At 43.1% G+C, this 13137-nt stretch overlaps 1 protein-coding gene across 1 annotated transcript in view; it reads left to right on the forward strand.

Moving 5' to 3' along the window:
* The window catches only part of bcas3 (BCAS3 microtubule associated cell migration factor), a 325389-nt gene that overhangs the window by 283430 nt on the left and 28822 nt on the right, over nt 1-13137 (forward strand). Inside the window, exon 23 of the mRNA XM_034113221.1 lies at nt 10673-10849. Within this exon, the coding sequence (XP_033969112.1) occupies nt 10673-10849 (177 nt within the window). The remainder of the gene's footprint in view (nt 1-10672; nt 10850-13137) is intronic.

Here is a 13137-nt window from a genome sequence, read left to right on the forward strand (position 1 = left end):
AATTAGATTTTTTCAGATCAAGTTTTAAGATACATGTATCTTAGGGTTGTTAATGATTGGGCTTGCAATCAATCTGGATAACTTGACACATTAAAATAAATGTACGCAAATCACATTACCTAGTTTGACTTAACATTCCAAAAGAAATGCATTGAATTGACTTGAGACGACTTAATATGAGTAATAACAATAACTACCTCGATTTAATGGCGCATTCGTTCACTAGCATTTTTGTAGGCATATTGTCGAACCATGCTCAAGTTTCTTGAAGGTGCACAGTAGTGTGAGATAGTGGAAACAGTCACCACTGTAGGAACAGATAGTGCTCGCCATATGTTACTGGCAGAGATGATATGCATTGTACAGTATAGCACACATTATACAGAGGGTGATCACAGCAGCTCTAAGTGACACAAGTCATGTTATAATAGTATTATTATTATTGTGGTTAACCAGATTGACATAATAATTAATCTAAAACGTATTTACCACAGCAAATCCACAAGGTAACAATGCAACACAGTCTCACGGCATTTCGTGTTATAGTCACGAAATTAATCTATTGATTCGTGTTCACCAACACGATTTCGCCATTTTTTTCGTGTCACACAGAACGATTTTAAAAGCAATGTAAACAATAACAAATTAGAAGGAAAAACAGATTTAAAAAAAATCTGATTTCAGTATTCTGACTCAGAACGATTTTAGAAGCAATGTATTTCTATTGGTAGTATGTTTCGTGCCTGCACCAAATAATAACAAATTAGAAGGAAAAAAAGATGACAAAAAATACAGATTTCAGTATTCTGAGGCTCTGAGCCCCCATTTCTTTTCCGACGACAAAAAAACTCCGACATTATACAATTTTAAATAAAAGGGATAGGGTTAGGCTTAGGGTAAGATATTGAGTAAGAACATGTTTTTATGAACCACACAGCTTCTGGTATTCCAAGACCCGACCGGATAAAAAGACGTGTTGCAGACACGAAACATACTACCAATAGAAGTACATTGCTTTTAAAATCGTTGTGTGTGACACGAAAGAAATGCAAAAATCGTGTTGGTGAACACGAATCAATAGATTAAATTAATTTCGTGACTATAACACGAAATGTCGTGAGACTGTGTTGAACAATGTAATGGCAAAGCTGTTGTATTGGATCACATTCGATTTTAGAGGTGTGCCTAATAAACTCCCATCTGAACCCCCACCTGATTTACGATCTGTTTGTCAGTAACAGACTGTTCCTGTTTTCCCATTGCCTTACTTTCCAGTAACACCACTCAAGTACACTCTCTTTCCTTCTCACACACATAGGCACTAACACATACGTACACGCACCATTACATATTATAAAACACCCATAATAAAGGTATTAGTTCGATCAGGCCCCTCGCACTTAAGCCTAATTGAATTAGCATTAACCGGGCATTAGCATTTTAACTGCTCTGGTAACCCAGAAACAGCGGCATGAGGCCCCAGAACATTATACCTTCACCTGTGTGTGTGTGTAGTGTGTATGCTAGGGTCAGGTTAAGACTTACTCTTAGACTACTCTGGAAATTAGTTGAATATGTGATTTTCCTGAAGTGACATTTTTTGTAGAGTGGAACTAAAGTGGCGCTCTTCTGTAAGGTAGTCACTATGGGTGTAGCATTTCTTTAAGACATTTAACAGTCTCTGCACTGTAAACCCGCAGCCACCAGCTGAGATGTGATGGAAATATTTGAGGGTCAATTCAACTAAAAGAAAAAAACATTTTCCAACATCTGAGATACAGGTGGCTGATAATTTTAAGGAACGAAATCAAGCCTTGCTTAAAGTGTTTGTCCACCAGGAGCCTTAAGAAATACCTTGAGGGCTCAGGTCTCTCATAAAAGAGTACCTTGTAGTGCCGAGAGATAGGAGTCGGAGGCGGTGCATCGAAGGTGCAAATGGGTACTTTAATGAGCGACAGAAATAGACATGTTGTTGGGTCGCAGCCCAGGAAGAGAAGAGAAAGCGAAAGGGAGGGCACGCAGTAAGTACCAACCAAGTATGTCCGTGTGGAAACAGTACCCCCAACAGTGTATGAATCAGTGATCACTACACAAGCGAGGGCATCCCCACCGGGGGGTGGGGGGCGGGCCGGAACGGGCCGTCGTCAGGGGGCCGCGGTAGGCGTCGTGGCGAATGAAGAAAACCTCCGCCAGCCATAGAAAACAGGGCCGCTGTGCTGCGACGTGGGGACGGGCGTGAATATCCCGGTGGTCCCCAGCAGGGAGGAGCGCTGCGCGGCCGCAGGCGAAGGCACAGCGGCGGCTGGTACGAAGTCCTCGGGAGGAAGGAGCCGTGTCCCCGGGAGGAGGGAGCCGTGGACAGGGGAGAGGCCAGACGGGGCGCCATCCGAAGCCGCCGTCGAGGCGAACCGTGAGCCGCGGTTAGAGGTGAGGCCAGGCAGGGTCCCGAAGCGCGCCACCCACGGGCCGATGAAGGCATGGGCGACGTCCGAAACCACCGAGGCGAGGGAAGAGGCCAGACAGGGTCCCGAAGCGCGCCACCCACAGGCCGATGAAGGCATGGGCGACGTCCGAAACCGTAGAGTTGAGGCGAGACGGGGTCCAGAAGCGCGCCACCCACGGGCCGAAGAAGGCATGGGCGACGTCCGAAGCCGCCGTCGAGGTGGTGAAAAAGCGAGAGGGTCCACACGAGGCCGACCAGACATGGTCGAACCTCCTCTCAGGCACCAGAAAAAACTCAAAAGGGTCGTCCTGTCCACGATCAAAAACAGATGGGCGAAGTTGCGAGAGGATCCACACGAGGCTGACCAGACTTGATCGAACCTCCTCTCCGGCACCACAAAAAAAAACAGTCGGATGTCGATAGCCGCTAGCTGCTAGTCGTTAGCTGTCGTCGTCAGCCGTTGCTAGCTGTCGACGTTAGCCGTTGGTAACTGCTAGCCGTCAGCTGTCGTGGCTAGCTGTCGTTAGCCGTTGGTAGCTGCTAGCTGTTAGCAGTCGTGGCTAGCCGTTCTCGACGGCCGTTAGTCGCTGTCGGCGGCGGCGGCGGCCCCGGAGCCTCTGCTAGGCGGCGTGCCCCCACCAGGGAAGGTGCCGCAGCGTATAGTGGCCAGCACCTCAGGGGTAAATCGCCGGGCGGCCAGGAAGAACCGGCTAGCTTCTTCGGCTAAAGAGCGGGGCTCAACACTAGCCGCGTGAGCTAGCGCAGCCTGGACATGCAGCCGCATGTCCCGAAGAAACAGCTCCAAGAGGTAGAAGTCGGGTTCCTCCATACCTAGCAGGTCGCAGGAATGGCGAGCGACGTCCTCAGCCATACCGTGGGGCGCACCGAGCCTCAGTCTGTGTGCACGTGGCAGCCACGGACGTCTCCAAAAATCTCCGGCATTCCGAGAAAAACAGCGTTTGTTTTTTGCCGTGTTCGGTTCAGTCTCGGATACTTCGCGAGACTTATGTCGGGGTCACCAATGTAGTGCCGAGAGATAGGAGTCGGAGGCGGTGCATCGAAGGTGCAAATGGGTACTTTAATGAGCGACAGAAATAGACATGTTGTCGGGTCGCAGCCCAGGAAGAGAAGAGAAAGCGAAAGGGAGGGCACGCAGTAAGTACCAACCAAGTATGTCCGTGTGGAAACAGTACCCCCAACCTGTAGTTCCATGATTGGATTATGTAACCCCAGTTTATGAATCAGTGACCACTACAACCTCAACGATTTCCTATTCGACTTTCATTACCTTGTTGGATTCACAATGGACTTAAAAATAAATGGTATAGATATCAATGCAGCAGAACCAGAGATAATGTTTTTTTCCCTTCTTAAAAACTTCAAGTATGTGGTGCTAGTGGCGGCTAATGTAGCCTTGAGCAGAAATTAATTTGTCAGATCCAGTGGTCGCGTTAACCGAATATTTTCCGTCTAGAATGATTTTTCCATCATTAACAATGATGGAAAAATCTGAAACCAGTCAGCATTTTGACAGATTAGAACAAACTCGGAACAGTGCCAAAGTTTCCCCGCAGCGAGGCTCCGGTGTTATGCCGTGTTATGCATGCCCGTCAAAAAGGAAATGATATAGTTTCCAAACCGTACTTTGCCATACAGATCATTGAAATGTCTGGGAGTTTTTGTGCGCTCCCGCGAGGTGCATGCATGTCTCGGTGGGCATGCATAACACGGCATAACACCGGCGCTAATAGTTCACGAGCGTGCTCTCTCCGACACGTTAGTGACGAGTTGTGTTCAGACCCGACGGGTAATAATGGATTATGATGGAAATGTTACGATCCTGTCCGTCAAAATGACGGGCAACGAAAAACTCTAACGCCACCTCTGGTCAGATCTTACATAGCTCACTTTAGAGTACATGCTTGAGTACTGGGACACACCTGGAAATACACTTTGATGTATAGTACCCCTGTTACTACATAACATAGTTAATTGCTTGATTCAACTTGCCAATTCAGGAATATAATTTATGAACTGCATATAATGTTTTAAAAAGAAAATAAATCCCGCTTAAAGGCCTGTCAATGATGGGTTATAACGACAGTGATCAGCCTAGATACAAAAACACATCTTGCTGGAGTGAAGTGGTGACTTGGAGGGATGATGGAAAAATCGAGATGGAAAAAATAATATCAAATAGTAGTTGATATATTACTTTCTTTTCCGAAAATGATAACCTGGCAAACTTATTTTAAGGCCCCAAGGTAGCTCTTTGATTGAGACAATATTCTCAACCGGTATTGAACTGTATAAATGTATATACGCCACGGCCTAAAATCTAAAGAATAAATGCTGTTGAACTTAGTTAATTGACAAGTTATGATATGGTAAACAGAATTTGAAGAGAGCAATAAGTTAAATGTTTGTTTTTTTGTTTTGTATTTGTTTGCTGTTTTTTTGTATTTAAAACGTAATAATGTAAGCCCACTGAATCAGCATGCTGAATGGCCACAGTATTACACAGGGTGTCCGCGGGGTCTTAAAAAGTATTAAAAGTTGATAAATCAATTTAGCGAAAATTAAGGCTATTAAAAAGTATTAAACTGCATTTTCCAAGGTATTGCATGTTGTAGCTTGTTTTCAATAAGTATATGAATTGTCCAAAGAGGGTGTATTCTAAAGTGTGCCTGAATGTAATCATTGCGTAGGTGTGTGATTCTGTGTAATTTATTTATGGCATCCCGTTGGATTTGACGTCATCTGAACGGACATCGCGCGCTCACTGCTTGATAGCGCGCAAAGGTCCGTTTACGCCGGTTGTTAAACAACATCGTTATGGGGAAACGCAAGTTTGCGTCCAAATGGTTGGAAGATAAGGAGGAAGGACAATCAACACTGTATATAGTCAATGTGAGGTAAAGTGTGTCGCCAATGTAACCGGTTAAAACTCAAAGTGGCGATGAGGTCTTAAAATGTATGGACAGGGTCTTAAAGAAGGTCTTAGAAGGTATTACATTTGACTTCAGGATTCCTGCATACCCTGTTACAGTAAAGCACTCATTCCTGCTTGGCCATTGTGAGGTGCACATGTGATGTGTGTTCATATCCAACTGTGCCATCCTTTGCCCCAGTTGTAAAGGTACAAACAAACTCACACACACAGACACACAGAGACACACAGAGACACACACACACACACACACACACACACACACACACACACACACACACACACACACACAAACATCCGGCCGCAGTGTGATTAAATCTTTAAGGAAAGTAGCACTGGCTGAAGGGATAAGTAGGGCCAGTATGTGGGGGCTAACAGCTGGGCGGAGAGTGGCTTTTAATCCTGCCGGGTTTTAACATGATGGAGGGAAAAACAGCAATCCAGGGCGTGGGTTCTGAATCCTCCTCCTGCTAACATTGCATCCCTGCATTTCCAAAGATTTAAAGGGGAAAATTAAATACAAATAAATTCCGCATCACATGTGGATGTTTATATTAAGTACATGCCCCTTTGTATCAATTGTAACATTTCCAAAATGTTCATAAATTAAGCATGCTTGTTACTTTTTGTTTTTGTCAATGGTTGCAGGTAACTAAGTACGTATATTAAAGTACCTAAGTAGAATACTGAAGTACTTGTACTTGGCTCCACTAAATTAAAAAAGGCAATGTATTATTTGTACTCCATTCAATGTATCTGACAGCTTAAAGGCGCCCTATTATGCTCGTTTTCAGGTCATATTCGTATTTTCTTTCTCTACTGTGACATGTTTACATGCTTTAATGTTCAAAAAGTGATCATTGTTGTGATTGTTCAACCGCTTAGATATGTCCCGCCCCTTAGTCTATCACCTGTAATGTGTTGAAGCGCTAGCCAATAGGAGTGTGAGTGTTAAATAGTGATGTCACTATCATACAGAAATGAATGGAGGAGTCCAATGGAGGCGTTTCAGGCAGGGTTGTTTGGTAGAGAAACTCCCTCTGGGGGAACTTTTGGATTTGAGCATTTGCAAACCATTACATGCACAAAACCCTATATTATACACTACAGGAAAGGGAAAACCCCAAAAAAACATAAAAGGGCTTGTTTACAATTACTTTTCAGATTAAAAATGTTGCATTAAAGTATCACTATCTATAATATTACGAATCATTTATGAAAGAAAGTCCTATAAATGATTAATTTCTGTATCAGAACTTTGTTTGTTTTCAACATTAAAATGCTGCTTTATGCAAGGTAGCCAAGTTTCACGACTGAGCTACTACCGCCCCATTTGTTGTCCAAAGTACAGTTCGTTTTGCAAAATCTAGAAGTAAGAAGGGATTAGAGTACGTTATTAAAAGGATATTTATTTTTAGCCTAACAATAATTATGGGGGTAATTTAGGTCTCACTATCACTCAGCAAACAGCACAACAATCATCCTCACACCTCTCTAAAACTGTTTTTAGTCAGGTCAGGATTTCTCTTTCGAAAGGTGATCCTGGATGGGAAGGAGAAATGTTTTCAGACTAATAACGCAATGTAAATGAGTGCATGTGTAAGTAAGTAACATCTGAACAGTGATGGGTATTTTCAGTGTGAAGCTATCAGTAACGGCCTTCAGATACCCGTATTGGTCAAAGCCTGGTCTGATAAACCTAAAGCTCTTCCTAACCTTCTTCCAAGCTCTTATCATCCACAAAAGCCACCACTGTCAAAACCTTTGATCTGACTGCAGACTACTGTGTGTGTGTGTGTGTGTGTGTGTGTGTGTGTGTGTGTGTGTGTGTGTGTGTGTGTGTGTGTGTGTGTGTGTGTGTGTGTGTGTGTGTGTGTGTGTGTGTGTGTGTGTGTGTGTGTGTGTGTGTGTGTGTGTGTGTGTGTGTGTGTGTGTGTGTGTGTGTGTGTGTGTGTGTGTGTGTGTGTGTGTGTGTGTGTGTGTGTGTGTGTGCACCCGCACCCGCACCCGCACCCGGAGGCCTGGCCAATCTCAGCTGTGATGCAGGCCGGTGACAGGTTCTAATGCTGGGGCGAGAGGCTGCACGGGCCTCCATGCTCACTCCTGCGATAATACTGACCGACCTCCAGAAGCATACAAACACACGCACTCACTCTCACACACACACTGGCTTAGCCTCCTGATAACTTTTCTGCACTTCAGAAGCAGCCTGTGTGTGTGTTGGATTGATTTTTCAAAGGATTCCCCTTTAGTGCCAGCAGCAGGCCCTCCATCAAAGCCGGCCACGAGAGCCTGTTAGATGTGTGTGTCTGTGTGTGTATGTGTGTCAACCAGCCCTGTGTTTTGCCATAGAGGTGATATGATGTTATTATGTCCCGCAAGGTTGATTTAGTGCTGAATAACTGGGATGTGTGTGTATATGTGTGTAAAGGCTGAATTTAATTTTGTAGCTCATCTGGACCACACAGCTTAGTGTGGATCATTGCTTATAAACACGCTTAAACCTCTAGCTAACCATTTGGCGGAGGTTTTACATGCCTAGGTATTTTAAAACATTATTAAATCATCCATTCAAAGCACCCCAGTCTTAGTGTGCAGGTAGACTTGTAGAATGGTGGGATGTAAGCGCATTCACCTCTGCCCCTCATGGCATTCAACGCAATAATGCTTTTTCAATCATTGTTCTGCTGTATCTTAAAGCTCACCTATTATGCTATATTTAAACAATATATTATGGGGCCATATCTATACAAAACATGTCTCAAGTGTTTTGCTCAAAATACCAAACAGATCACCAGTGTAGCATGCCTCATACCCCTCTATTTCAGCCCTTTTCCAAAAGTGCTGATTCTGGGTCTGGACCTTTAAATGTAACCGAGCTGCTGCTGGCCACGCCCCTTTGGAGTCTGCATGCAGAGAAGAGAAGGCTGTCTAACGGCAGAAACTCAGCTAAACGCTGTCGTGATTAAAGGCCATATTATGTTCCAAAACACATCAAGCATTATTTCTGAAACAGTATGGAGTACAAACGCTTTCTCTCTCACGGGTTTACCACAAGGTGAGTAACATACACACATACTCTCTCCAGTACAGCGTTAGCTCTGAGTGTTAGCGATGCTTGCCAATGTAAACACAGACCATATTACTTCCAAAATACGTTGCGCATTGTTTCTGAAACAGCGACGTTTCTGATAGGGAATGATAGGGCCTTGGGCGGGACGTTTCCAGGAGTACAACGTAAAGCCAGCCCACATTTTAGTAATGTCGTCATGACCGCAGCAAATCTGGATCAGCTCCGTTGTACCCCCGCTTTTAGAGATGTGGTTAAGGAGGAAAAGAGAGAGGGTTGGAATATTGGAACTTTGCAGGATTAGAGGATCTCTTCTGTCCTTGTCTTCACTTTAGTCTTTTTCCACTTTCCTTGTCTTCTTTGTACTGTTCTGTGTTTTGTCATGAGAAAAAAAAAGGGACTTCTTAATTTCCTATGAAAAACATGTGTATTGCACATTATGAGGGTATTGATAATACTTGTATCACTAATAACACAGATAATGATTTTGTATAAAATATATTATATATGTGACTTGAATGAATCATAATGGTCTCATGGATTCTCTTCACTAGTTGACTGAGTTGGACTAATGGACTAATAAAACATTTTAGCAGTCAACATTTCAAATGCATGGTTGAAAATGCCGTTTTGTTGTATAGATAGAAACACCTTTTTTTAGCAGACCTGGTCTGTTTCACCTTTATACTGGTGTCACTGAATGGTCTGTGTTTGACTCTTCCTCTTGGATTTGATTTGCCACTTGGGCAGGTTTTCCCACCAGATAACAGTTTAAATCAAGTTGATATTGAGAAGCGTGTGTGCTTGTTGGAGTCGTTTCCTGTGCCTCACCGTCTGTCACATAGAGATATAATTGACCTGATGATGATAATCATGATGATAAAGATAAAGCAGAAAAGGAAGCCTAGAGGTCACGTGTTTGTATCGTTGCTTTTTAGCATGCTGAGTCACGGGAGCATTTTATTGACATCACCTCTAAATCGTCCCTTTCAGCCTTTATCACCTCTCAGTGCTGGCAGCCACAGTGACCAATTCAAATGAACACACTGATAGAATAATCCAGTTGTTTTAGTGTCTGCATGGCGGCGTGCCTGGCTGCCTTATCACACACACAAACACACACACACACACACACACACACACACACACACACACACACAGAGAAACAGGTTGCAGACTCTCTGGCTCCAAAGCACAAGATCTCTCTGATTGCAGAAATTACGGCAGACAGAAAGGAGAAAAGATTAAGGTGCAGTGTAGGTCTGTGTGGATTTGGTTTGACAGGCATGAAGATTGTGGTGTGCTCACAAGTTGTTTGTAATGTGTGTGTTTGTGACTTTAAACCAGCTGAACCGGTGGACCTCAGTGGAGCTGGTGTGTAGTTCATTTACGTTCAAGCAGAAATGTTTGGCTTTTGTATTTAATACTGAAACAAAGAGTCATACTTTGAAATGTAAATTCAATTTGTTTTTGTTAAGAAAAGAGATCTGGTGTCAAAACATGTGGCATTAAATTCAGTGTGGGAAAGTGTTTACTTTCCAAAAAAAGGTTACAGTTAACACACACTACTGAGGTAGTCAGATAAATCCATTCATTAAGCAAAAACAAGATGCTGTATCAGTCAGATGTTTAGCAATGGCCCAATAAATATTTTCGCCATACGTTGCAAGTGTACCTAATCTTTTTTCAGCTCTGTTTTCCAGCCTGAGTCTATTTACTTTATTGTTTTGGTTGTGTGTGATTTAATACATTTTTTATAATTTAATGAATTTGTTTTATTTATTATATATAATTTATGTATTTGAATATTATTTCACATTTCATTTGCAATCTTGAATGTTCAATAAAAAGTTCTGTTTGAAAGGATCTACTTGAATTATTATTATATATTATCATTATGTCAGTGGTCTAAAATGGTCTTACAACGGTGCCGACAATATTATCGTTTATCGCAATAATTTTCCGGGAAAATGTATCGTCCAACAAAATTAATTATCGTGACAGGCCTAGGTTTGATCCCCATGCTCTGCAGTCAACATGTCCAAATGTCATGGGCAAGATATTGTAATCAAGTAATAAATTGCCTCGATCCTGATCCTGCAATTCAGCTCATTATTGGATAGTTGGTAGAGCTGCAAATATTGCTGCATTCCTCAATCTATCTGGTCATCAAAAGAGTCCTAACCAGGTGTTTGTTTTTTACATGCAGGTCAGTTTGAGGGGCGCGGCGTGACCCTGCTGGAGGTGTGTGGCAGCTGGCCGGAGAGCTTCGGCGTGCCGCGTCACAACTATGGCTCCGTGGACGCCAGCGACGAAGGCCTCCGGGAGAGACTGGCCGACGCCATGTCCGAGTCCCCCTCCAGGGATATAGTGGGATCTGCTACGGGTAATTAGAGATTGTTCAACACACAAATGCATGCACATACAAACATGTTGAATGTCCTCTTCCGTTGCTATTTCTAGGTCTGTCACTCAGGGATTACTTGAGATGCAAATGGAATACAGGGAAGTTAATCCTGCTACATTTATTCTGATCCCTTTTTGGTACCACTTTACAATAAGACTACCCTTATAAAGGATTCATAAAGGGTTTATAATTAGGTTATTAATTAGGTTGTAAACACTTTATTAATCATTAAGAACCATTTATAAACCAGCTCTAACATAGAAGGCATCGACACAGGCTCACTATTTGGCAAGATGACTAAGCCTTATATTGGATACCTAGCTTACTTCGTCTTCTTCATCAGCCACCATCCTTGGTATCTGTTGTTCACTGAGGTGATTCCCCCCTTCCATCTTGATGTTTCTTGGCACCTCTTTATGACCATTTATTTATGAGTTTACTAACATTTATAACTGCCAAAAGGGAGCCTTGTAAAGTGTAAAACACATTCCCATTTATTAATGAGTTACTACCATTTATAATTAGTTTAAGTTATATTAAGCCTCAAAGTTATGCATAAATTAGGGCGTGATCACATTGAGTGACAGATCTGTCCAGTGACTGCTGCTGTTAGCTTTCTGTTCTGCTAGCAGCTCCGTGATGCTACAGGGGCTCTGCCTGCTCAGATCATCCGGGGAACATAACTTGAACTCTGCCGTGTTTGTTGTGCTGGTGCCTTGTGGACTATTCTTCATGCTTAGATCGGACTATTGTGACTCGCTCCGCGTTTAAAACAGACGGTGCATGAATGCAGTTTTACGGTGAGTGAAATTCGAGTACTTTATTTATGTGTTGCTTATGTTTTGAGTCAGCTAACGTTAATGAATGTTAAGGCTTGGGTTAGATCTGTTACATCTGTGCTAACGATGCTAATCGTAGCCTCCAAGTTCAAACGTAATAGAGAAGCGTTAAGCATTAAGTGGGATAATACTGTAGAACAAACGGCTTCTGTTTGAGGTTGGTAAAATAAGGTCATCCTTGTAAGTTAGAGAGATATTTTATTAGGTAGGTAACTTTATGCATTGATAAGGTTCATTTAAATGTGCTATGATCGATTATGTAGACAAGCTAACGTCAAAGCAGTGTTGAAGAGCGGCGTAGTGTATGTGCAATCAACCTCACAATAAGATGTGTGTATATTACAAATATTAATGTCATATTTCAAGATGATTACTTAGATATTACAATATGGTTGGTTGAGCTGGAGTTCATTATTGAGCTTACACGTTAACGTCACAGTCATCTGAAGAACGAACCCAAACCTTGTTCTTTTTATTAATTGTATTACCAAATTGGTATCAAATAAATAGTAAGCATTGGTAACACCAATGCTGATAAAGAAAACTATTTTATTTGAGTATTCTAGGGATGCTCCGATCGCCAATTTTGGGGCCGATCGCCGGAATCAGTATCGGCCAATACCGATCGCCGATCCGATCGAGTGGGCGGGGCCTATGGGGATCTTCCATTTAAAGTGATGTTTAAAACTCAGTTAATGGGGCTCAGTTAATGGGGCTCATTCACTGGCGCTTCCACAAACAACAACCAACATAATTATTACATTCAAATGAAGTACATTATTCAAGTGTACATTAAAGGGGACCTATCATGCAAAATGCACTTTTGTACGTCTTTTATACATGAATATGTGTCCCCGGTGTTCCAGGGAACTCACCAAGTGTCAGAAAACACAACCCTCTCTATTTTCCTCCATACCCAAATCTCTAAAAAAGGGGCTGCAACAGATCTGATACAGACTGATCCAGATTTGAACACTTCTATGTCGTCACAGAAGTGGCGCTACGGCTATTGGGCCAACTCTCCACCTATCAGGGGAATGTGGGGTTGGGCCACGGCCGGCCATTGCCGCTCGACAGCACTGGAGACGCTGTAGTACATATGCCAGGCCTGTAAGTGGCGCTGTAGTCTGCCACAAAAGCAGCGAAGAAGACTTCCCGCCCATAGTTACCATGGTTACCCTTCTGTTTATTCTCTGCTGTGGCTTTTTTTCTCCCTCCCCGAGGCAAGCGTTTGCTCCCGCTGCTTTAATTCAATGCAATCCCTCCCCATCGAGGCAAGCACTGTAATTCTCTCCGGTTAGTCCACCAGCAGATGACAAACACCCACCTCTCCGCCTCTTCCAAGGAACGAGGGGACCGTGCGACAGAGTTTCAGTTTCTTTCGCCGGTCAAGATGTCCGTTAAAGTTTAAATCTTCCGGACAAAATT

This window comes from Trematomus bernacchii, unplaced genomic scaffold, assembly GCF_902827165.1.
Source record: "Trematomus bernacchii unplaced genomic scaffold, fTreBer1.1, whole genome shotgun sequence".
Lineage (NCBI taxonomy): Eukaryota > Metazoa > Chordata > Actinopteri > Perciformes > Nototheniidae > Trematomus > Trematomus bernacchii.